Source organism: Schistosoma haematobium, chromosome 2 (assembly GCF_000699445.3).
Source record: "Schistosoma haematobium chromosome 2, whole genome shotgun sequence".
Lineage (NCBI taxonomy): Eukaryota > Metazoa > Platyhelminthes > Trematoda > Strigeidida > Schistosomatidae > Schistosoma > Schistosoma haematobium.
In genome coordinates this window covers 1,019,339-1,045,149 of record NC_067197.1, presented here as the reverse complement: position 1 = coordinate 1,045,149, position 25,811 = coordinate 1,019,339, and the positions used below count along the sequence as shown (strand labels likewise).

The 25,811-nt window shown below is 36.2% G+C and overlaps 1 protein-coding gene across 3 annotated transcripts in view; it reads right to left on the bottom strand.

The window, feature by feature from the left end:
* LARS2_1 (putative leucine--tRNA ligase, mitochondrial) overlaps window positions 1-25,202 on the bottom strand; it is a 39,228-nt gene extending 14,026 nt beyond the window's left edge. The window contains exons 1-12 of one of the 3 annotated variants that reach the window (XM_051214091.1): window positions 25,045-25,202; window positions 24,922-25,005; window positions 24,658-24,893; window positions 21,180-21,477; window positions 20,025-20,327; window positions 17,972-18,209; window positions 15,696-15,868; window positions 13,108-13,161; window positions 8,089-8,199; window positions 4,902-5,020; window positions 3,574-3,740; window positions 2,112-2,303 (exon numbers count right to left, since the gene is read on the bottom strand). In XM_051214091.1, the coding sequence (XP_051067213.1) occupies window positions 2,112-2,303; window positions 3,574-3,740; window positions 4,902-5,020; window positions 8,089-8,199; window positions 13,108-13,161; window positions 15,696-15,868; window positions 17,972-18,209; window positions 20,025-20,327; window positions 21,180-21,477; window positions 24,658-24,893; window positions 24,922-25,005; window positions 25,045-25,101 (2,032 nt within the window). In that variant the 5' untranslated portion in view covers window positions 25,102-25,202. Of the gene's footprint in view, window positions 1-2,111; window positions 2,304-3,573; window positions 3,741-4,901; window positions 5,021-8,088; window positions 8,200-13,107; window positions 13,162-15,695; window positions 15,869-17,971; window positions 18,210-20,024; window positions 20,328-21,179; window positions 21,478-24,657; window positions 24,894-24,921 lie in introns of all 3 variants that reach the window. The other 2 variants (XM_051214089.1, XM_051214090.1) reach the window with 2 other exon arrangements.
* Between the last annotated feature and the right edge of the window lie 609 nt (window positions 25,203-25,811).

The following is a 25,811-nucleotide window of genomic DNA, read 5'->3' as shown; positions in this document are numbered from 1 at the left end:
TGTCAACCAACACCAAAGTTAGATTTTTCAATACAAATGTCAAAACAGTTCTACTGTATGGGAAGGAAACCTGGAGATCTACGAAAGCAATCATCCAGAAGACACAAGTGTTTATTAACAGCTTTCTAAGCAAAATACTTCAGATCCGTTGGCCAGACGCTATTAGCAACAACCTACTATGGGAGAGAACAAACCAGATTCCAGCGGACGAAGAAATCAGGAAGAAGCGCTGGAAGTGAGTAGGACCCACATTGAGGAAAGCACCCAACTGCGTCACAAGACAAGCCCTCACATGGAATCCTCAAGGCCAAAGGAGAAGAGGAAGACCAAAGAACACATTACTCCGGGAAATAGAGATAGACATGAGTAAAATGAACAAGAATTGGATGGATCTAGAAAAGAAGGCCCAGGACAGAGTGGATTGGAGAACGCTGGTCCGCGGCCTATACTCCATTAGAAGTAACAGGCGTAAGTAAGTAATATATAATTTGTCCATAACTTAAATAGTTCTTAAAAGGTGTGAAACGTCAAACTACTATAATGTTTATAAGTAACTAATATTTTATAATAAACATTTCTTTGCTTACACTTAAAGCTTGTCCTGCTTTATTACTTGATAGAACTAATAATCTGTAAGTGGTATTCATTAGAGACTGACCTCCGTTGAGGTAACACTGTAAACTAGGAAAAATTGAACAGCTATTTTGTCCGACTATGAAAATCTTCCCGTGAATCTATTAAAGATGGAATCCCGAATCCTGAGGTAATGCGGTGAGCCCCTAACTATTGGAACATTGGTCTGGTATTCAATGGTTTACACTTCTAACTTCAATTAATTGGTAATACAGTCTGATGATCAATTAACTGAGGTTAATCTATGGATAAAATTAACTGTGAACTAAACTATAATCACTAAAATACCTTTACACCGTAAATAGTAACCGTTTTACTAAGTTGGTCTGGTTATATTGTAGTGTCTAGTACTATGCCAATCCTACATGGGTTATTCTAGTTCATGACAAACCGACTTATTAATTCTTCTCAAGCTACATGTTGACCTTGTCGGTCATTCGCTTGATAACCTTGACTGTTTTATATGAGCGTATATGTGTGCATTGCTTATCCCACACTGATTACATATCGGTAGCTTATTTTTGTCTAAATATAAATACCGAGTCACATTTGGTCGAATTGAGTTGGATCACTCGCCTTCTCTGTTCCAATTCGCCCTGATTTCTTGCTTATCATTTTGAATGACTTTCTGGATCAACAGGTGTCGAAATTTACGTATTCAAAACTGTATTGTCGTATTTGACTTACTACATTATTCATTAAGGCGATTTAAGTCGATAACTATGTACGACGGTATGAAACCTCATACATATCATTATACACGACATGAATAGTTAACTTAATCATTATGCGTGCAAAAATCCATCATACTAATTAGAAATAATACAAACTACTTATATATAGAAGTAGACTATGTACTTTCATTTACATTTCCCTCCACTAAAAGATAATGCCCAATTTGATCATGGTTATAGTTGTATGATTACGTAGGGAGATTAATCAAATTTGAAGAAGTTTCTGTCTTAAACTCAGACAAAACAACAATTATTCAGTACTATCTTAAGGTCTCAATGATGTTCATTGGCCGATATTAGTTGAAGATGATATTTTGACAAAAATATTACCCGTAAGTTAGAAGAGATGATCTGTGCCTGACAGTATAAACCAGGACGCACGTTCCATTCTATTTAGGACTCATCAGTTGGATATACCTGAATCCCAGGGTTGATGTTCACATTTGGACTCAAACTCAGTATTTGTCTCTTCGAACATCAACGTATTATCTACTGAGCTACTAAGGCCAGATAGCTACGAAATTATTCAACAGGTACGCTGTTAGTAAGAATTTGAATTATCCGGTTTATGACATTCTTGATTGAAATCCAATCAGCCTTTGTTAAAATATATCCTGCAAAAATTGCCTCGATATAAACATCTTACATAATTTTATATGCTCAGCATTGTTCCAGAAGCCTCATTTACACAACAAAAACAACAGGCATATACATATAAAAAAGAGGGAGTGAACATAAACCCACTTTCTTTCTCAGATAAATATCTTTTATCAACACATCGTGTTGGTATAAAACGACCAGACTTTGGATCAATATACGTTTGACCCAATACTAAACCAACAGGGAGGAAACGTTTAAATGGTTCTCTACACGGTAGTACATTTATATCATGAAGGAAATGTGCAATAAAACGAGCATAGTACAGATGACGAACAGCTAAATGTAGAAAGCAGAAAATAAATGGAAGAAAATGGTAAATGTTTGAATGTTTTTGAAGGCAGAAATGCTGATTCCTTACAACAACAAAAAAACTGACATACGTTTAAGAACTGTTAAAAACCAGATAGTAACTGGCAATGTTTCTTATTGTAATGAACAAGAACACCAGTCGGAACAATCGAATGTATTTGAGCACGAAGTTACAGAGCATCTGAGAACCATATAGTAAATGCTTAATTTGCAAAATGTCCGTCAGTTGTCTCAAAATGACTCAGACTTCATTGTTCTTGCATTTTTATACAAATTGCATTCCGTTTCCATTCTTTACTGTTCGATCCTCTTGTCTCTCTGTTGCCAGACATTCTGTTCATGACTAACGTCATATACTACTTATGTCGATATAGGTAGCACACACCACACCATTACGATGAAATGTATCCTCAGTAGAATGTGCATTTACAACGCACTGTACAGTAGTAAATTTAGTATTTTCAACTTACCAGATAAAAACACAATACTTTTCTATTAATAATAATTAGGTGAAATCATATTATGGTCGATATTTGAAAATACAGTCAATGCTTTTTTTAGATGAATGAATTAGAGATACTTAAATATGCTGCAATATTGGTAAATACGTGTTCAGAGGAAATAGTTGTTCAGCTAAGTAAATAGCTTTTTATCAGGTCGAAAAGAAATGACATTTTACATTCTGTATTATCTTGAAGGTGTAACACTAGTCATTACTCAGTGATCGACCAAGCATCTTAGTTCTACAGGTCAGGGTTGTGTTAGGCGTTGTCATATTGATATAAACGATTCCCATATGCAAGCCCAATCAGCTATTTGAGTGAGAAAATCAAACTTCAGTAGGAATCTCTTATCGGATATCCTAAGTTGAAATACATGCTCAAACTCAGAAAATTAGACCGGATTTTCAATGAATAGTAAATATCTGCCTCCTGACCAATAGTGTGCGCCCTTTAACATTTCCTACTTACTGTTTAGTCTTGAAATGACATATCTGACTAATGTAGCCTATCAGTCTGTCGCAGCCCAAATACCACAGCAATAACATCACAGTCAGCCAAGGTGAATGGTTTGAATTCCGCAAGAAGCATCAGTCCCCCCAAAATTGCTAACGATCCTCAACTAGTACGAAACCTGGGTCATTTAGGGTTTTCTACCGACTACCTCCAACCATCCAACAATTAGGATTTATGCAGCTTCAACAAATTACTTTCACAAACCGACAACAATAACTTACCATGCTCCATACCTCCAATGTAAACGTCAACAGGTAAACTATTAGCTGCTTTACTCCTATCACAAATCGATGAATTATTCTGTGGGTCCAAATATCGTAAATAATACCATGATGAATCAACAAATGTATCTAGTGTATCAGTTTCACGGTTCGCTGGATTACCACATCTAAAATTTTAAAAACACTTAAACCACATAGATTGGTGCATATATATATTTATCGTACATTAGTTACTAGTTTTAAAATGGGTTTCCAAATAAAGACATACTCTAATACTTGGTAATTAATGTCTGTAAGTACGGGATGCATTTTGAACCTTACAAATATAAATTGTTTCTGAAAGACTGGGTCATTTTTCGCATCGTCCTGATGTTAATCTGTCTGTAAAAAGTCAGTTTTACAACGACCAGCTGTGGGTAGTTCTGATCTACATCTGAAACGTGTCGTCCATGATCTGAGAATGTTCGGCACATTTCTGTAACATAATCAACTTTGACTTTGAAAGATTGTTCATATACGATGGCAACATCATGTAAGTACTGTCAAAGCTCAGCTATATGTATTCAACTATAGCTGATATGATACCTACATAAAAAGTTTTATATTTTAAACATATCATTTCAGCGGCCTTCATATAGCGCATAAAATCTTGAGGCTATAACTGGAAGAAAAAAGTTAACAGGTTAGTTGATGAAAATTTCCCCAGGAATGTAAGACAGTTACATAACTGACATATTGACCTATCGTAACTGTATGGGTAAACTCCTAAAAATTACGCAATTCAGTGGCTAGAAACCTTATCAAATGTGACTTGTAATGGGAACCAGTGGCAACCCTGTATTTAAAGACGGTCATTTCGTCCTAGCATGGGACTCCTCAGCAGTACACATCCACGATCCCGCGCGTGAGATTTGGACCCGGGGCCTTCGGTCTCGCACGCGAACGCTAAACCTCTACATTACTGAGCCGGCATTCAACGGTGTTAATGTCTAACTTCAACCAATCCACGAAATTGCGCTTCCAAGTTATCAATGTTGGTTTAGCATTGATCGACTCACGATCTCAATCTAATACATCTATTTCTATCAACAAATGCGAGAGCAATAAATACTATTAAGATGAAAACTATTTATATAATTAGTTATGGAGACCAATTTAATTTGAGATCGTTCTCATCCTAGACCATAATGAATTCTTGACAAGGTACTGATTTTACACTGTTGAGGGTTCTCGAACCAAGATGAAACATAGGCTCAGTAATTCCGACATTACAATAGATAAGTGAAATGGAGATTAGCAAAAAAAACTCAAAATAACAGCTTCCTTACTTAGGACAAGTTGTTTTACGCCAGGATTCATTATGCTTTAAGGGTTCATCACCTCGTTTCAATGAACTTTCTAGTGGAGGTAGAAGTACAGGGAGTTGGTTTTCTGGTACTGGTACTGCCTATATATATTTTAAAAATATAAAATGATTGAATAAAAGAATTTGTAATTTAATTACATACATAGGACCAATATTTTTCAGTAATCACACGAAAGATGACATATACTATCCAGCTACATGTATACCTATCCATTGTTTGCCACAACGTAGTGTTAGATGACATAGAAGTAGATTGGAAAGGAGTCGTCAAACCAAGTGTATGAAATATTCACTGCTGGTTTGAGCCATTTCGACAAGTGCAGATTAGCTGGTTGGAAACTGTTAGGGACGTTAGATTCCCAGAACTCACTTGGAATAAGTCCTAATTTTGTAATTTTATTCTGAAAATTTGAATCTTTTTGTTTTCGCGCCAAGAGCGCTCTTTTCACCTTCATGTCATATTTCCCACTTGGGAGAATCTTAAACGCTATTGGTCCGGTGTGTCTTTTAGTATGCTGTTTTGTAACTCTCCCCAAGGACGGTTTTGTGCTGTATATATACGTTATGATTTGTGTTTGTTGTTACCGTTCGTTTCTGGCTGTATGCGGAATATACTTCCCCATTTCAAGCTTGGTTTTTTTCCGGTAGTTAGCGGGGCTGGGACGTATCGAATAGCTAGTTTATTGGTCTTTGGTCACCGAGTCTTTGTTACGTTCGCAGATTAAGTGAACTCGTAAACACTTCAAACCTAGCAGAAATATTGAATGGTATGGCTTAAAATCTGATGTAGTGAAGTAAATAAATTCAAACTACGATTTCTGCGACATTTTGAGTTTCCATATTATTTCATAATTTCTGTTGGGCCTTTTAATCTCGTCCCCTTGAACCATATTTTCTGTCATGAATCTTTTTTTCTAGCATCAAAACTACAACTAGTTCTATTATTGCTGTTATTTACCTTGTTGATTTCATCTCACTGTTCTGATAGGGTGTAGTAACTAGAGCAAATGTACGTTCGTACCATACCAAAGGTCCTTCTTGGGTTACTGGAGGTCCCAAGCCTGAGAAAAAGAAGGGTCGGGGATTGGGTTAGCATTTCCATTCCGTGAAAAAGAAATGTTTCCCCGCCTTCTTCACGCCACTTCCAACTAATAATTACATTCAGTCCAGTTGAATCATTGTGTAATATACATTAATAAACATTAAGTATATTATTAATTATTTATTGTTTGAACACATACATATTGGTACGAGAGTGCGCCAAATATATGTGCGATAATGTCCAAGGCGTGCAATCCGCACTTAATCAGTTGACAATCAGTGTCCGTAAGTATGGTGCTTTGCACCTTCGAAGTGCAGGATTATAATTCTGTACTCACCCTGGATGGTGAGCAGATAGAAGTAGTCGACAAGTTCGTGTATCTGGGTAGCTACATAAGTGCTGGTGGGGGTGTGAGTGATGAGATCAATGCACGTATAGTGAAAGCCAATGCGGCTTATGCCAATCTGGGCCACCTTTGGCGCCTTCGTGATGTCAGTCTGACTGTAAAAGGTCGGATCTACAACGCGTCGGTGAGAGCAGTTTCGCTCTATGCTTGTGAAACCTGGCCTCTCCGAATTGATGACGTTAGACGACTCTCTGTGTTCGATCGTCGTTGTCTCCTAAGGATTGCTGACATCCAGTGGCAACACCATGTCAGTAATGCAGAGGTTCGGCATCGTGTGTTCGGGCACAGAGATGATAATGCAGTCGATGTCACCATCTTGAAACACCGACTTTGGTGGCTTGGACATGTTCTACGAATGTCGTCCCAGAGAATTACACGTCGTGCATTATTTGCCGACTCTGGGACTGGTCGGAAGAAGCGGAGAGGTGGTCAGTGTATGACATGGTGTCGTGGCATGAAAGAAATCTGCAAAGGACTGGCTTGTGTTGGTCCTTCACGCCTCCCTGGTTGGGGTCCGAGAGATGGTGCAACACAGTGGCTAGAGACGTTATCAGATATGGCTCAGAATAGAAGCCAGTGGCGATCCCGCTGTAACGTTCTTTTACTTCGTAAAAAGTGGTTGTATCTTCCTTAACTGAAAGATTTCTTATGATTGTACCTTTCTGTTCCCCCACTATTACTATTATTATTATTACACTACCTTACACAAATGTCTTCGTTATTGCTCTTTTTTACGTTCCTTACTTTTTTTCATTCCTCCTTCTTAAATTCTCATTGTTTTGTGTGACGCATATATCTTTTGCGCACTCCTGTACCAATATATGTGTTCAAATGAATAAATAAAATAAACCGAGTAAGCGATGTCTGTGTTAGGAATAGGGTACCAGGTAAAGATCGCAAATCTATTGACGAGGTAGTAAATCTTCATCAGTTGAGGTGGTTGGGACACGTGTTATGCATATCTAACTACCAGTGTCTACCTTGACCGGCGATGTTGTCTGCTTTGCGAATTGGCTAGGAAAAAGCTAGGACACGACAAACCAACACATGACATCAGTCCATGAAATCACTGACCACTAGAATGAGTCATATTAATAAGTGTGGAGTATCGGATTGGAGTTCGCAAAATAAATTGAAATCACACATGTGGATTCATTCTCTATCTTCCTCGAGATTCTGAGCTTCTGATTTTCTCATAACACTCTTTGTGCTTCTATTTCACTAATTTACATTTTCTTCTCGAATCTTATTTTCGATACCTAATTTTTTCTATTACCATTGATGCACTTACTACGTCTAATATTCTTGGGATTGTTCTGTCAATTTCATGTGTCTGTGCTAATGTGGCATAGCAACTTGAACCGATGTATACAAATACTAGGTTCTACACTACGACTGATTGATTGAATGGATTAAACTCTCCAATACACAAAGCATCTACTAATTAACAGTGAGTGAATGAACTATAACAAAGGTTTTTAATCTCCTACTGTTAAACATTCAAGTCAATAAAACCATCAATTATAGTTCAGTTTTTGCTCTCAACTACTTCTATCAACTTACATGAACCCATTCATAACAAACATATTCATCTATCTAGATTCAAACATCTCAGTTTAATTTCATTGTAATGATGAAGTACCAGAAACAGATAAAAGAAAATCATCTCATAAGTAATACATATATATATATATACCTTACCCCACATGAATCACAATGTATAATTGGTATAGGAGTGCCCCAATAACGTTGTCTAGAGATTAACCAATCAGTACGCATATCATTACATCGATAACCACCACGTCCACTAACCTAACAAAAGAATGAGTAGTGAGAATTTTTACAAATTACAGATAATAAGATTTTAATATGAAGTTATATTAAACTATATCAAAATACTGTATTCTTTCTTAAGTTAGATTTATACTTTTAAATTTTTAATACAAATTATGTTATAACGCCTGGATTTCCATGTCTACATGAATGGAACTTAAATTTACCTTTGATAAATATCTACATTAGATACCCCTTAAAATGTCAATTCTACAGAAACTTCAACACACAACTCAGATCAAGAATATATGACTAGCCTGACTAGAACGTAAGTATATTTCCACATTAAAATCCGAAAACAATTACAATAATAGTAGTAATAATAATAATAAGGGTAAGAAAATATATAACTCATCTAATACCTATCAGACAATTTATTTTATTTTATTTTAACACATAGATTTGGTACAAATAAGCACCAAATACATATGAGCTACACAAATTTCATTTGATATGTGTGAGGGCTATGATACTGATCGGGTACCAAAACCGAAGCAGGTGGTTTTCTTAGGGGGCCACACCCGGAGCCTTTGACCTGAGGGTCTGATTCACGAGGCAGTGGAGCATCGTAAGGAGATGCAGTCCCATGGTAGCCGGTGACCAATAATTGGTTCATACGCCATTTGTTCCCTCAGGGTACTGGAGTCCATGTGCACCATTAGTTTGGAATTAGGGTTTCCCAACTCCTCTAGGTGGACTCTCCATGTTCACCAACCCGGTTAAAGCACCGGACATTCGCTTTTCGTCCTCTCATTTTCGCAAACAACACCCCAGCCACGAGAAAGGCAATGAGTAGGACTTCCCTGGCAGAGGCTATAAACGCGTAGCATTCCGAGAGGGAGAGCAGACTCTCCCCACTCTCGGCCGTACCAGGGCATTCGGGGGCTAAGTAAACAATCAATCATTCTCCTTGTCCGTACATAACTTTATTACTCTTGTTACAAAAACTTGCTTCATCTAAACAATTATTAATATAAGTACATAGAACTAAGAATAAATATTGTTAGATTTGTTAATTTGCACGATATAAAACCAAAACTATTAATTCTCACTATAAGGAGAAATGAATGGTGGTTAACAGTGGAATTCAGGACATGCGTCTCGTCTAATTTTAGGACTCGTTAGTTGAATGTACCTCCAAAGTTGCTGTTCACTCTGCGACTCAAACCCAGTACCATTCGATTTAAATACCATAAAACAACCAATGCAAAAATGTATTAATTTTCACATTGGAAAACTACAACAACCACAATCAAGAAAGTACAAGTATTTATAAATATCTGCCTTCGCAAGATACTCAACATCCATTGGCCGGATACCATCAGCAACAGCCTTTTGTGGGAGAGAACAAATCAACTTCCAGCTGAAGAAGAAATTAGGAAAAGACGATGGAAATGGATAGGACATACATTACGCAAATCGTCAAACTGCATCACGAGACAAGCCCTAACTTGGAATCCTGAAGGGAAGCGAAAAAGAGGAAGGCCAAAGAACACATTGCGTCGGATAATAGAAGCAGATATGAAAACGATGAATTACAACTGAACGGAGCTAGAAAGGATTGCTCAGGACAGGGTTGGATGGAGAATGCTGGTGAGTGGCCTATGCTCTTTCACGAGGAGTAAAAGGCGTAAGTAAGTAAGTTTCACATTATCATAAATCATTATATCTAAGTGATTAATATTTTCACTGGAATGTTTAATTCACTGGTTAAAATGAAAGATATGTGATGTTCTACGGCTCGATTTAATTACAATGTACACTTCCTAAAGTATAACGACACCTATTTTATTCGAATAAGAAGATTGTAATGAAAAAAACATTTGATTGATTATAGTCTACACAAGTTATAGGTAAAAAAGCATTTATCCTTTTGACCCAGACAAGCATATATAGGTAAAAACTTTGAGTGAGAACTTCATTGTCTTCCTTTATAATTTATTACCTACCGTCTATCTCTAACAAGCATGTGATATGTCTATACTTGTAAGTGTAATCGAACTTGAACCATACTTGTTTGCCTAAACCGAAATAATGAAATCAGGGCTTTAACCCATAAGTTAATAGTTGAAAGTTCAGTGCTATAATCATTAATCAGTATCCTTAAAGCATGAAGAGACTTATGGACTACTTAATACAAACCAAATTAAAAATCAATGTGGATTCGTTTACATTTATATTTACCCTATGATGAGGTAGTAACATAATGTAAATGAATTACTCAAATTATTTATCATACATTGCTCATATCGACTAGTGAGATTAATTTTTTTTTAAATGGGATTAATTGTTTCATATCGAGTTATTTGCTATTTTTAATACTGATAATTAATCATAAACAGAATTTTCAGTATAGGGGTTGTGAAGATTTAGATCATAAAGTGATTGATGTTAGACCACCATTGAAAACCTGGAAGCACTGGACGTCTGTTCTGTCCTATCACGGGACTCCTTAGCAGTGCACGAACACTTAACCTCTAGACCACTAAGCCGTGGATTGGTTGAGGTTAGACATTAATACTGTTGGATGCCAACTCAGTGGTCTAGAGGTTAAGCGTTCGAGCGCGAGACCGATGGCCTTGAGTCAGAATCCCGAGGGCAGGATCGTGGATGTGCACTGTTGAGGAGTTCTACAATAGGACGGAACGGCCGTCCAGCGCTTCCAGGTTTATATAAATGAATGATTTATGATAGAGATTACAAGAATTTACAGATACATTGTTTTTCCATTATTCATGAAATTTGTATGTTGTTTAGAGGCTCTAGTCGTATCAAAGGATATAAAGAAATATCCCTTTGTCTCATTTATATCTACATTCATTTCCGCATTCACAAATGAGTGCCTTTCGAAACCATTCAACATCTTGCAAGTATTCAACAATGATTTTCGAGCTAAAATTAATCATTGTATGATTGATAGTAAACATCCTATTTTGAGATATGAGCCATGACTTTGAAGTCCTTTTCTCAATCCTAATTAATTTGGAATCATAATTGAATTTAACCAAACGTGTAAGAGTATAATCATTATTATTTTACTATAAAAAACTCACTCTAATCAAATAACAAGTCAATTCATTGTACCATCCAACTCAAGCAACTACTACAAATATTTATTCTTTAATATAACCATTATCATCAAAACAATAAAAGGAACTCAATTGATCGATACTAATCAATAAATATAAATCACTGGACATGCAGAAAACAACATAACAACAATTATCATACAAAGAATAAATAAGTAAGAAGTATGGAATAGGGAAAACGAGGAGAGAATGAGAAAATATAGGAACAAAAACGGATAGAAGATAGCAAGAAGAAAAAAAAGGAAGGAAAACATAGCAGAACACAATATAAAGAATTAGAATCGTAGTGAATACATAATTATAAGTGAAAAGGTTTACAAACCAAAAAACAGTTCAGAAAATACTATTCAACAAATTATTCTATTATGTAATTGGCCTTGAACCACATTATCTGTGTAATGACTGCATAAACCGAAGTGACTGAAATGGAGTTTGAACCTATGAACTACTAGTTGGAAGTTAAGTATTTTAAAGATATTAAGCAGGGAATCTTGAATCTAGGTTTCACGATAGTTGCTACTTATCAGTAATGTGTAACTACAATCATAAGTGGAATGATATCCGTTCTACTGTAGTGCAATATAACCGATGAGATTTAATAACCTTTAAAAGAACTAGACAAATACGATATTGGTCATTGGATAATGAACAGTTAATCGTAAAATGTGACAATCATATAACTAATAGTTTGGTCTAAAATTGATATTTGCCTAGATAGATCCTGAGATCTTAATATACTATTGTTTACATAACGTAATGTTGGATAAGTATACCATATGTATTCATAAAACTTATGATTATAGCAGAAATTTTGTTGAACTAAATATCTTACATGATTAGATAGAACTATGTGCTTTTAATATGTTCAGTATCTACAATTTTCTAGGTCAACTCTGTCATATACATGCTGTTAAAAGACAACAACTAATTTAATTATTTCGATTTACTATAGGTTGATATCATACTTTAACTCCACCTGTAGTTCTTCTACAGTTACTGCTGGTTCCATACATGGGTAAATGAGGAGGGATGGGGATGGGGTTAGCGACCCCATTACGCAGAAAACTAACTTGCTAAAAAAGCGCCAACCAGGAAATAAGGATAGCATACTTAAATGAAAGGTGTAAAGCAAGCATTAAAATAGTGTTTTTTACTGTAAATACAATGATGAAATGCAAATATTAAACGTTATGAAGGATGATACTTTTGGAATTTAATCACAAAACACCCATAATAAGCACGACCCGACATCGATTCACAGTGATTTTGCTCATTTAATATTTATCATAATCTAAATATTGACTTTAGTACACTTTTCTACATCTTCATTATCACTTTGAAACCCTTACACTGTATCACATGTTAACTTCAATATTTTCTTTTGCCAATATAAATTGGGGAAATTTGGGCTACTATGCATTTATCCTAAATTCTATTGCAGTATCCTATGACTAATTAAAATCCATACATAATACATTGTACAATAGAACAATTCTTAATTCAAATCAATTTTGAACTGTAAAATTCACTCATAAAACAATTGATTGGTTGTGTTGTCCCGTTGTACTATTTAAACTTGGATTAATTTTAATTTGCTTATTTATTTACTCTGAAGAAGTGGCTTACACTAAGTGACGAAACGTCAGAAAATCTAATTGTTCTACTCATTGGGATATCTACAAATATATTACTTTTATTTATTTATAACAATCTACCCAATGCTCAATTTATTCGAAATTATCAAATCAAACCTTAGTAATGATATCTACAATTAACTAAACGGTTTAGCTTAACTTACCTTTAAGATTTGCATAGCTTTATCCATAGATTCACCAACTGTTTTCCCATGAAGCTTTTAGAAAAATTAAGCGTGAAAAAAAGGTCATTGATATTTTCTCTCATATGGGAAATTAGTTTTTATTGCCTGAAATGATTAGAATTAGGAAGAACTACTAAACTGTCTATTAGTTTGTTGAAACATTCGATCTTGAATCAATGAGGAGGCACCAAATATATGCGCCCGAACAGATGCAGGTGGTTTTCTTAGGAGACTACTCCCCAAGTCTTAGATCTAAAGATCTAATCTATAAGACATTAAAACAACGTTAGTAAATGCAGTCCCATGATAACCGGTGATCAACAATAGGTTCATACACTATTTGTTCTCTTAAGATCCTGGAACCCGCGTGCACCATTGGTTTGGAATCAGGGTTTACCTATTCCCCTAGGTGGATCCTCCATACCCACAAACCCGGTTGAAGAGCCAGACATTCGCTTTTCGTCCTCTCAACTTCGTAAACAACACCACCTCGAGAAGACAGTGAGTAAGACTTCTCTGACAGTGGCTGTATATGTGTGGCCATGTGAGAGCATTTCAAGAGGTAGAGTGAACTCTCCTCACCCCCAGCCATACCAGGGCATCTGAGGGCATGTGGAAGATTCAGAGCACATGAAAGAAAACGAATTTACTTTATCCCATATTATTTTTTTATTTTTGTCTGCTAAAAGGTTATCACAGTAACTAATTAAATGCAACTAGGAATTACTTTCTAAGTATATCAATTTACTGTATATATAAACAAGAAATATATATAAATGATAAAAATAATGAGATCCGTCTCTGTGTTGTATGTGGATAGAAAAAATAAATTAATAAGTAATAATAAATGAATATAAATAATGGAGTTATTTTGAAATGGCCAAATTAGTGACATTTCATCCGCGAGATTTTGATTGAAATCAGATCCAAAGCGCCAAATACAAATTCACATGAAAACTATGTGTTTAGTACCTCAGTAGATGAACTCAGAAAAAGTATAACGAAGCATAGGATCAAACGTTATGATGGAGCAGCAGCTCACTAGCTAGGGCATTCGATCTTTAGCAACTAGGTTCAGGGTTAGAATCCCAACCAATCTACTTCGACTTGAGCAACCGGCTAGTAACATTGGTCTGCACACATAGGGTGTGGTTCAGAACTATGTACATGGATCTATACCTGGTAAGCGAGCTATTCTTTCACTTTAGTTAATGTTAACACTCATTTGCCAAAACAGAAGTAGATGGAGTGAGGTTTACAACCTCGATCCAGTAGTACTGATTGAAATGTAAGTAATTCACGTAATAAACTATCGCTGCACTATGCATCAACCAAATATAAAATGTCAATAGACTGGTCGACAAAAACAACATATTTTCAGTTCCATTGATTGGAAGAAGTAATAGCGTGTAATGAGGTAGTAGGCACGAGGAAAGTTAAAGGTGTTCAAACAAAATCATATCATCAGTCCATCAAGTCATTGACTGTTAGTATAAACCATGTTGTTACATGCAGACTATTTCATTGCAGTTTGCATGATAAGCATGGTTGGTGGTTGAAGGTTTTGAGTGATAAGGCTCAGAATTGTTTGTAGCACTGCAGACCCATTTACTCTTTATCTTCCACATAATTTTTAAAAAATTCCAATATTCCTCCATATAAACCATTCTACTCTATCTTTTAAGACCATAATATCAAAGTTAAGTCATTCTTTATATTATTACTATTATTATTATTATTATTATTATTATTATTATTATTATTACCACATTATTTTGATCTCTTTTGATGTATTCGTCTCACTGTGATAATATGGTATTGAAACTTGTTCCATGCTCTATTTCGGTGATGTCGATCTGTACAATAGAAATGAAAGTCAGAATGGGTTTTGTGGAGTTTTTTTTTAGAAATTTCATAGGTTGAAATCATGAGTCAATTGAAGCTAGACCACCATGGAAAACCTGGAAGCACTGGACGGCCGTTTCGTCCTAGTACGGGACTCCTCAGCAGTGTGCATCCACGATCCTGCACCACGCGGGGTTCGAACCCAGGACCCACTGGTTTCGCGCGCGAGCACTTAACCACTAGACCACTGAGCCGGCATCCAACGGTGTTAATGTCTAACTTCAACCAATCCACGAAGTTGCGCCACCGTACACCATTACGGGATCGTGGATGCGCACTGCTGAGGAATCCCGTACTAGGACGAAACGGCCGTCCAGTGCTTTCAGGTTTTCCATGGTGGTCTAGCTTCAATCGACTCATGATTTCAACCTATGAAATTTCTAGAAATAAAAGTATTAAATACCTAATTTAGTATTATTGCAGGAAAATGTTAAACGATATTTTATGCAATTTCGAGATGGTAGAGAAGATTTGTAGATCAGGTGGATGATTTTGATGGAGTTTTGTTCTCCGGGCTGGATGGATTGGTTGTGGAGCTTTCATGATGATAAAAGCTCCACAACCAATCCATCCAGCCCGAGAACAAAACTCCATCAAGATATTTTATACACATAAATTGAAGTACATACAAACAAACAAAAAATGAACTATTTTTTACATACTTCAAAGATTGGAGTGGATAATATACAACATTTCAAATCCTCTTCATTAATGATAACATTAGATTCATCTAAATTTAATAAATCTTTTCCTGGAGAAATTAATTTTCCTGGTGGTAAAGGTATATCTAATGATTCTGATAAGAAGTCAGATGTTTGACCATTTATAGAAAAGACTAATGACAATTAAAAAAGATTGGGGGAAAAAAATATTTGAATGGAAGTAATATGTATATAATAATTAAACAATTTAACAAAATGAAATTAAGATAAATCAATTAATAACACATTACTTTCAATATGGTGGCGTGAGTGATGAGATCAATTCACGTATAATGAAAGCCACAGAGGCGTATATTAATCTGGGCCACCTTTGGCACCTTCATAATGTTAGGCTGGATATAAAAGCTCGGATCTACAACGTGTCGGTGAGAGCAGGTTCGCTCTATGCTTGTGAAGTCTGGGCTCTCCGAGTTAAGGATTTTAGACGACTCTCTGTGTTCGATCATCGTTGTCTCCGAAGGGTTGCTGACATCCAGTGGCAACACCATGTCAGTAATGCAGAGGTTTGGCATCGTGTGTTTGGGCACAGAGACGATAATCTAATTAGTCTCACCATCGTGAAACACCGACTTCGGTGGCTTGGACATGTTCTACGAATGTCGTCCCAGAGAATTCCACGTCGTGAATTATTTGCCGACGCTGGGACTGGTTGGAAAAAGAGAGGTGATCAGTGTATGACGTTATCAGATATGGCTCAGAATAAAAGCCAGTGGCGATCCTGCTGTAACCTTCTTTTACTTTCTTCATAAAAACTGACCGTAACTTTTTTGACTGAAAGGATTCTTTCTGGTTGTACCTTTCTGTTTCCCCAATTATTATTACTATTTCACTACCATACACTAATTTGTGGTCGTTATTGTTCCCTTTTCTTCTTTTTACACTCACATTACATCCTTTATCTCTCTCCATTCTCATCATTATTGTGTGGTGCATACGTATCTGGTGCCCCCTTGTACCAATATTTATGTGTTCAAATAAATAAATAAATACTTTCAAAGTAGTAGTACATGGTCAGTTATATTTAGAAAATAATTTCTGATAGTGTGATGTGAGCTACTTATATCCACATAAGTAGTATATGATGATAGTCAGGAGTAGAATATATTTCAGTAGACCATGGAGGAAAGAACGAGAACGGAAAGTAATTGGTAAGCAAATGCAGGAACAATAAAATCTGAGGCAATTGATTGATATTATGCAAATTAGATATTTACTGTCTGATTCTCAGATTTTACTAAGTGATTCTGTAATTTTGTGTTGGAATATGTTCGATCGTCCCCCATTTGTGTTCTTGTTCACTACAATAGTATATACACTTACAATTCAGAGGCGGTACACCTGATGAAATCCTAAGACCGAAGTTACGCAGATCAATCCAAAGAACTTTTAATGCAGGTAAACTACAATTAATGTTTTCCACATGTCCAATGATCACTTCGAGGTTGAAAGATAAATTGCCTAGACTAGCCACTTCTTTCAGTATCTATCAATTCAACTGCTCCTATGGAGCAAGTTATATTGGCAGATGTTCTAGAAATGTGTATATTCGGGTTCGTAATCACCTCCCAGTGTGGTTAAGTAAAGGTGTACTTAAAACGGTTGACAGTTCCATTTTAGCCCATTTAATTCATACTAATATTAATAAATTTATCATGTATATTAGATTCTGCTTTGCTTATGACTAACCGACAGGTGTAATATTGTAGGCTATAAACGATTGTAATCATTGAATAAAATAATTATTTCATCTCAAATGATAAAGACTAACCGATGAATTTATTAGAGTAAAATAAACGATATGGAAAATCCATCTAGAGGAATTGGAAAATCCTGATTCCAAACCAATGGTGCACATGGGCTCCAGGATCCTAAGGGAATAAATGATGTATGAACATATTGTTGGTCATTGGCTACCATAAGACTGTATCTCCTGACGTTGCTCCACAGCCTTGTGGATTAGACCTTTAGGTAGAAGGCTCAGAGTGTGGCCCCCGAGTTTAGGCACCCGGACAGTATCCTAGCCCTTACACAAATCGAATGATTTATGTGGCGTACATCTATTTGATACCTTCTTGTAATAATGTTGATGTGTTTAAATAAACAAATATATAAAATGACCTAAGCGAAGAAAGATCATTAGTTGCTTGAACTACTTCACAAAATGAACTAATTACTCTATTTAAAAAAAAAAAAGAAAATAATAATCATCATCATACCTAATTCATTTGGATAAGCTCTAGGAAGTTTAGATAATGGAATATTTTCACGAATTATTGGAATAGAACGTCCTGTAAATGGATGACGAATAAATATGTTTAAAATTTCCGGCCAAGGTGATACAGATGTACATGATGTAATAGATAATTTGTTATTACTATCATTATGACATGAATTATTCCAGTCTGAGTATAAGATTAACTTTCGACTAAAGTTTAAATCACGTTTATGCTCAGGCTATGGATAATAAATAAATAACAAATTAGAAAGTGAGACATATGCAAACAACTATATGAACGTTAATTATCTAACTGAATACAGTATAATTAATGCCAGTCAGCTACAACGCAGGACCAAGCATATATATGCATCGGTTCAAGTTGCCATAACACATTAGCACAGCAAGATGAACACCAAATTCATAGAAGTAGTTAATTCAGTGGTGGTAATATATAAAAGAAAGATTGCATATAAGGACAAGAAGAAAGACATGAAGCAATTTTAATTTCATAGTTTAAGGGAAGATAGAGAGTGTATACACCTACTCCATTGTGATCGATTCTGAGCCATGTCACCCACAATCTCCAACTATTGATTACGATAATTACGCGGATCCCAACCAAATAGTCTGCATCTACCAACATGGCTTAGACTACAAGTTAGTGACTTCAAGCACTGATGCCACATTTTGGTTTGGCCGCCCCTAACTTTCTTCCAACCATAGTATAATTAATGAGTGGAAAATAAATTATTGACAAGTTGAGATAATCAATTTGTCACAAATTTTATTACAATTTCCCATCAATAAATCAGTAACTTAACATTACTTCAACATTAATAAATGAATATTCAATCCAAATGACCATAGTTTCTTTAAAAACTAACCAATAGGAATAATAATTAGGTATTCAACTTGAAATTAAGTTTTATTACGCATTAGGTAACAGCAACACAGAACCATTGAAAAATAGGGGCATACTTGATGATTATTTTATCTTGACTAGAAATCGTTTTAGTCGTATGTACTAACGACACAATGTGAGACCTAACTGTAAGTTTTGAACTTAGTTATCAGACTCAGTTTCCTATGTGTTTATGAGTGCACTTTGTTAAAGATCCACTAAGTAGGACGAAACAACCATTTAATCCTCCCTGATTTCTTGACAGTTAATTTGTTGATATCTAGGCATGGTCGCAACAATAGTTAACAGAGATTCGTCTTTTCTTATAAAAATTAGGATAGCTATATGCACAGTTATTGGTGACAAGTGCCTACACGACAACGATACTTCATTTGTCGCAACACTCAGTAGCTCAAGAGATATCTGAAAATCCAGACAAATTTGATTATTAATGAGTAGTTGGTAACATTAAAATTTTTATGTCCACAGGAATTAAATTGTGTGTTATTTGGATAGAAAAATCTAAGAATCTATAGGGTTTATCGCATAAAATTATCATAAACATGGATGGTTAATAGAAATAATGATACGGCCGTGAAAATTGATATACGGGAATTTAGATCTGAGTTTTTATTTGATTCGTTGCCACTGAACTTATAAGACTGCAACTAGCCTTCTGTAAGACCAAATTACCGAGTGATTTACTGTATCTGATAACAGCATTACTAGATAATGGCAGACCGGTTAACATATATGCATCGGACGACCCTCTAATAGTCTCATGTGATGTCAGTTTTCCGGTTAGAAAATAACCAGTCAAATCAACAGTTTATCCAACACTAGTCACTAGCAAAGTGTTACACTGCTAAGGCGATCCAGGTCAAAAGTGATAGAAAGTGCTAACCAGCTACATTGAGTGAAATCACATATTTTATCATAGGTTGAAATCAAGGAAGCGTTGGTATTTTCCCTTAATGCCTTGGTTTTAAACTTAACGACGGTATGTTGAACGATGCACACTTGTTAATCAATTCTTAAACGTGGAAGAATAATTTCTTCCGCTTACAGTGGCTCCGTAAACAAACGGAGAGAAAATCCATGTTATTATCAACAAATTGTTACGATTACACAAGTAAAAAGAGTGGCATACCTTTCGATAGATATCTGAAAAATAAACACTATCCGGTCCAACTTTTACATGACTGATTAAATCAGCAACTGCTAGACTCGGATATTTTGTAAATACAACTAGTCGTTCATTTTGAGGTACGATATTCTTTAAATGTCCACAATCCAGAAATGATTGTTGTGGATTAATTTCATGGTGTTCGGTAGATGAATAAATATTGAACTCCATTTGAGTACCATTCAAATGACCAAGCCAACCACGTTGCAACTGGATGACGTCACGCCACTGATTATTCTCAATATCTTTTAAACCATCTAAAAGAGACTAAACAATAGATATTAGAGGATTCAAGGATACTGAAATTAGTGTAAAGTGTTTTGCGGTCCAGTCCAGTCACAACATACACTTTCTATGGTATAACACATTGTACAAATAAGAAGACGGAAACGAATAGGATAGTTTAATTACCAAGCCGAATTATAATCTACACAAACTTTAGGTATATACACGATTCGTCTCCTGACTTGAACAAAGATACGTAGGATGAAACCCAGGGTGCAGTATAATCGACTTCCTTAAATAGCGTGCCTTGTTTACGATTTCTCACCTATCATCTCACCTTGAGGTGACAAGAGCACAAGCACGTGACATAGCCATACTTATCCTGTCTGTCATGATAGTACTTTATTAATTGCAAATGAAGTAATGATAATGATATGAATAATACGACTTATATGCCAATGAAAACCATGCACTCAGTTGTTAATCACATTACAGGCGATAGTTGACCAAACTTAAACAAATGGAGTAAGGTTCAAACCCATAACTTTTACCTAAGAGCTGTACATCTTTGAAAGACTAAGATTCCATTCCGCTCCAAATGAATAAAACAAAATGCCATAAACAAAAAAATGTACAACTGAAATATGAGTATCAAAAGAAATCACTTTATTGCACTGTTCTAAATTAAGTCGATAAAAACTAAACTACAATCGATACCCTATAATTAATTTTAGTAGATTTATCACTCATTTGCTGAATGAATACTGCAACCTTCTGACTAACCTAATACTTTATATTATCCTGTAGAATAAGTCCGATAAAAATGATTTAAAACTTTTTTAGTACGCGATACAAAAAAAGCACATGAATACTATTCGATACATGTTAACATACCTCAGAATAAGCAGTTGTTCGGAAAAACCATTGACGTAAAGGACGTCGTTCTACTTTAGCACCAGAACGCCACGAACATCCTTGACTGTCAATAAGTTCATCTGCTAAGACAGTCTGATCAATAGGATCCCAATTGACATAGGCTGGACGATGATAAGCCATGCCCGATTGATATAATTTAAGAAAAAGCCATTGTGTCCATTTATAATAATTAGGATCACAAGTGCTTAATTCTCTTGACCAATCAACAGCCAAAGACATGGTTTCATTTATTTGTTGTTTCATTGTAAGTATGTTTCTGAAATAATACATAATAATACAACTATAGAAACTATGGGAACGAGCAGGTTAGAAATCGTAGGCGGGCAAACCAAGACGTGGGGTCGATCCATAGAACAACTAATTAATGAATTAAGTCATGTTGATGAGTACAAACTACATGATTAGGGTTTGAGGGATTATCGTAACCAATGGTTGGATACGTTGGACAGCATGACTAAAAATCAGTTGCAATCGCATAGATAAATCCGCACTTTGTTTCTTCCTAGATCTCGAGTTTTTTTAATTATCTTGTACATTTTTATTCCGTGGATTCAATCTTCTTTCTCGAACCATTATGTCTGTGTCCGGGTGCCCAAATTGAAGCGAATAGTTTTCTTAGGGGGCTACAACCGTGGCCTTCGACCTAAAGGTCTGATCCACAAGGCAGTAGAGCAAAGTTCAGAAATGAAGTTCCATGGTAACCGGTGGCCGACGATTGGTTCATACGCCATTTGTTCCCTCAGGATTCTGGAGCCCATAAGCACCATTGGTTTGGAATCAGAGTTTTCCAACCCCCCTAGGTGAATCCTCCATATCCACCAAACCAGTAAAAGCGCCGGACATTCCCTTTCCGTCCTCTCGATTTCGTCTGGTGTGAGCGAAACAACCTGTGAAGATGATAGTTCAAAGTACTAACATCTATCGAAGTCTTGGACGATGAGGAGGGTTTTTGAGGAACAGTTCAACTGGTCTGCTGTCCCGGGAACATCGACCAGACTGTACTGCCCTCCATCGCCTATGACGATTGATCCACCTAACGAGGCGGAAGTCTGCAAGGAACTTCAACTCTTGAAGCGCTATAAATCACCAGGCCCAGATGACTTACCTTCGGCCCTTTTTAAAGATGGTGGTGACTTTCTAGTTAAAAAACTGGCCGAGTTGTTTACAACTTGTCTTGCAACTAGTGTTTCAACATCATGAAATGAGTTGATAGTTGTCCCTACCTTTAAAAGGGTTCACGTCACCTATGCAAGAACTATCGGGGGATAAGTCTACTTTCGATTAGGTCCAAACTATTGGCTTCCGTCATACTCCGCAGATTGTTCAAAACCCGAGGAAGATTGACACGAGAGGAGCAGCCTGGTTTTCATTCTGGTTGAGGATGTATTGATCACATCTTCACCCTCCACTAAATGTCAGAACACCGCCATACATCAGGGCCACCTAAGATTCGTTGAACAGGACTGTTCCCTGGGATTGTCTATTGAAGAAATGTGTGCCTGAGACATCTATTAACATATTGAAGGCCCTAAATATACAAAAACCTCAGGCAGAATGAAGGCATACAACCACTTCTCTCGATGGCTCCATTCAAGCAGAGGGGTTAGATAGGGTTACCCAATCTCATCATCCCTCTCCAACTTCGCTATCGATGACGTTCTGAAAATAGCTCTGATGACGCATATGTATTTGGTGCCCCTTTGAACCAATATTGGTGTTAATAAAGTCAACAAATAATTAGTATTCAACTTTGTGTCAGTTGTCTTAAGATCACTAATCTCTGTCTAAATTTAATAAATCAGAAAAGCTATTAAGTACCTTATGGATCGATGTAACGTACTGAACTAACCATTACTTAAATTTAATACGAAGTAATATGAACTACGTTTAGAATTTCAAGTTGATTAAGTTGTAAGTCAGTTTCTAATACACTGAACTACCAGCTTGTCGGGAATGCTAACTAGTATAAATTGTTTTTAAAGTGTAAGACAATAATCTAATAAACGTGCAGTGACAGCCATGCTTGAAGCTTAACGGCACCATATAGGAAATACTGTTTATATCCCTTTATGAAGAAAAAATTACCAGAATACACCAGAATGTAACTCATTTTATAGTATCGAGTGTAAAAACTTACAAATAACTCGTGCAAAAATGTGATACATTCTGTCCCGCTATGCACGCCGAAGTTGGCATATTTCACTATCTTTGAAAGTTACCTTTAACCATACTTCTTAACTTAATGAATCAAAACAAATGGAAAGACCGGTTTATTAGAGTTAAGTAACACAACTCTTAAAACCAATAAGGACTCAAGACCTAATGGCGTCCAACTCTCAGCCACTAAGCACTAGATTCGAACTCTGATCCACTTCGGTTTGGGCAACCAGGTAGTATCATCAGCCACCACACTCAGAATAAGATTCACGCCTACGTCCAGGGTGAATTGGTAAATTGAAATGGGTGATACAATTTATGGACGACCTTTGAGAGATGCTAGACTGACTTTGAGTGTCCACCTAACAACCAGGACCAAATGAGGGTTATAAACCTGTGTGAAGAATTGGAATTATGATTCACAGTTGATGATTAAGGTTAGGAATTGGATTTAGGGTTTCTATCACGGACTGACATCATCTACAACTCCAAAACTCTATTTATCCAATTAGATGAGTGAATTTCGTGCCAAAATCCGAGACCTGTTATCTTATAGGTGATTGGTTCGTACATAAATTATAGTCTTGCCTTCAAATGTTTTAAATTAAATTTCATACACCAGAAGTTCAATTCAAATGCTGAAAGTCAAAAACGGAAAACGCCAAGTAATTTCATCAGTGTCATTGATTGCAAATATTTCTTACGTCGATTGACAGGTCAAGATTAACCGACCATAAGGGCCTTCAAATAATCAAATGTACAGTGGGACCATCGAATGAAGAATGTCGACATCAAATTTAAAGTAGTTTTCAGAAGTAAAAAACTATTGCAAGATTAAAGTACAGTGAAGAACCTTCATGTAAGAAATATTGGTGGTATAATGGTTGGTCTCCATTTTCTAATAAAACGATCAAACTAGCTATAATTAGTGCGAACTTCTTATGGAAACATAACTTGAAGCGCTTTTACTCATTATTCAAAAAAGACATGCAAGAAAGCAACCGGACGACGGGGTCTGATAATGTTAGCTAACCGCAGTTAACACTGAGAACATTTTAACAATGAAGTATAACAAGAGTACATTATCAGAAACATTTTGGACCGACCGAGTTCATATAGCCAGGTTCGAACGCCCAGGATTTTGGTGCCAACATATAGACTGCATACTCTTAGACTGACACAGGAGACTAAATATATGTAGCCAAAGCATACAAAACTTTTAAGAAACAATTTAATAGGCACATAATGTATGGATGAACTTCTGAATATGTTAGCTTACTTTCGGGTCCAATTCAATGGGTTTTCGCTACGATCAATAGCAGCATTCTCTGCAGGCAGACCGAATGAATCCCAACCCATTGGACAAATCGTCAACTCACCAGACATTGTTTTATAGCGGGTTAAAACATCTGAAACAGTATAAACTCGTAAGTGTCCCATGTGCAAACTTCCAGATGGATAAGGGAACATTGACAATACGAAGGACTTTTGTTTACTCACAGCTTTGTCCTGAATCTAGCAGTAATGACAAACGTTAACTTACATTTGAATTTTCGAAATCAACCTTCCGGATAACAGGTAGCCATTTTTGTTCTAATCTCTTCACATCGCTTAATCCACGATAGGTCTATAAATCTTTTATGATATTTTGTTTGGTTAGCATTACGGAACTATTCCGAAGGGACGAGTAGTGCCTGTGCAGACGAATTCTCAAGAAACCCATGTAATTTTGGAAAGGAAACAGGTTTCAAGGTCATAAAATAAATAACAATTTAGCCAAAAAAGCGTCACATATCACACTTCAGAAAAAACAGTGTACCATTTAACCGGTAACTGGCCACTGAATCAATATTTAGCTTTAATTTCAGTTTGTCCGGAACGAGAGCGGAATGTTCTGTGGTAGTCATGCAAATGGAGGTTCAAATGGTTCAAATGGTTGTGGACGGAATAGAAGTTTCAGTTTCAGTTTTAATTTAGGAAGGACAGGAAGCTTGATGGCCTATGTTAGTCCTGGCAATGGTGGTCTCAGTTGATCCAACTTTCTTTTGAAAGAGTCGACGGATGGAGCCTCAACTACGTGCTGAGTTAATGAATTCCACTCGTTGGTGATTCGGTGGTAAAGTCGATAGTCAGCTGACAAGTAATTTGTTCTCGGCTTGTGAACTTTTTTGGAGTGTCCTCGTAAATTCCCTGTTTTGGAAGACAAGAAAAATGAGAGCATGTTAGGTGCAAATTTATCACTAAGCAATTTGTAGACTGTAATCAAGTCGCCTCTAGTTCTGTGATATGACAACGGGAAAAGGTTCAGCTTGGCCAGTCGAGATTCATACGGAAGCTTCGCTATTCCGGGAATCAGCTTAGTCGCCGTTCTCTGAACCTTTTCCAGAAGCTCACTGCCTTTTTAAGCAGGGGCTAGCCGCTTGTATGCAGTAC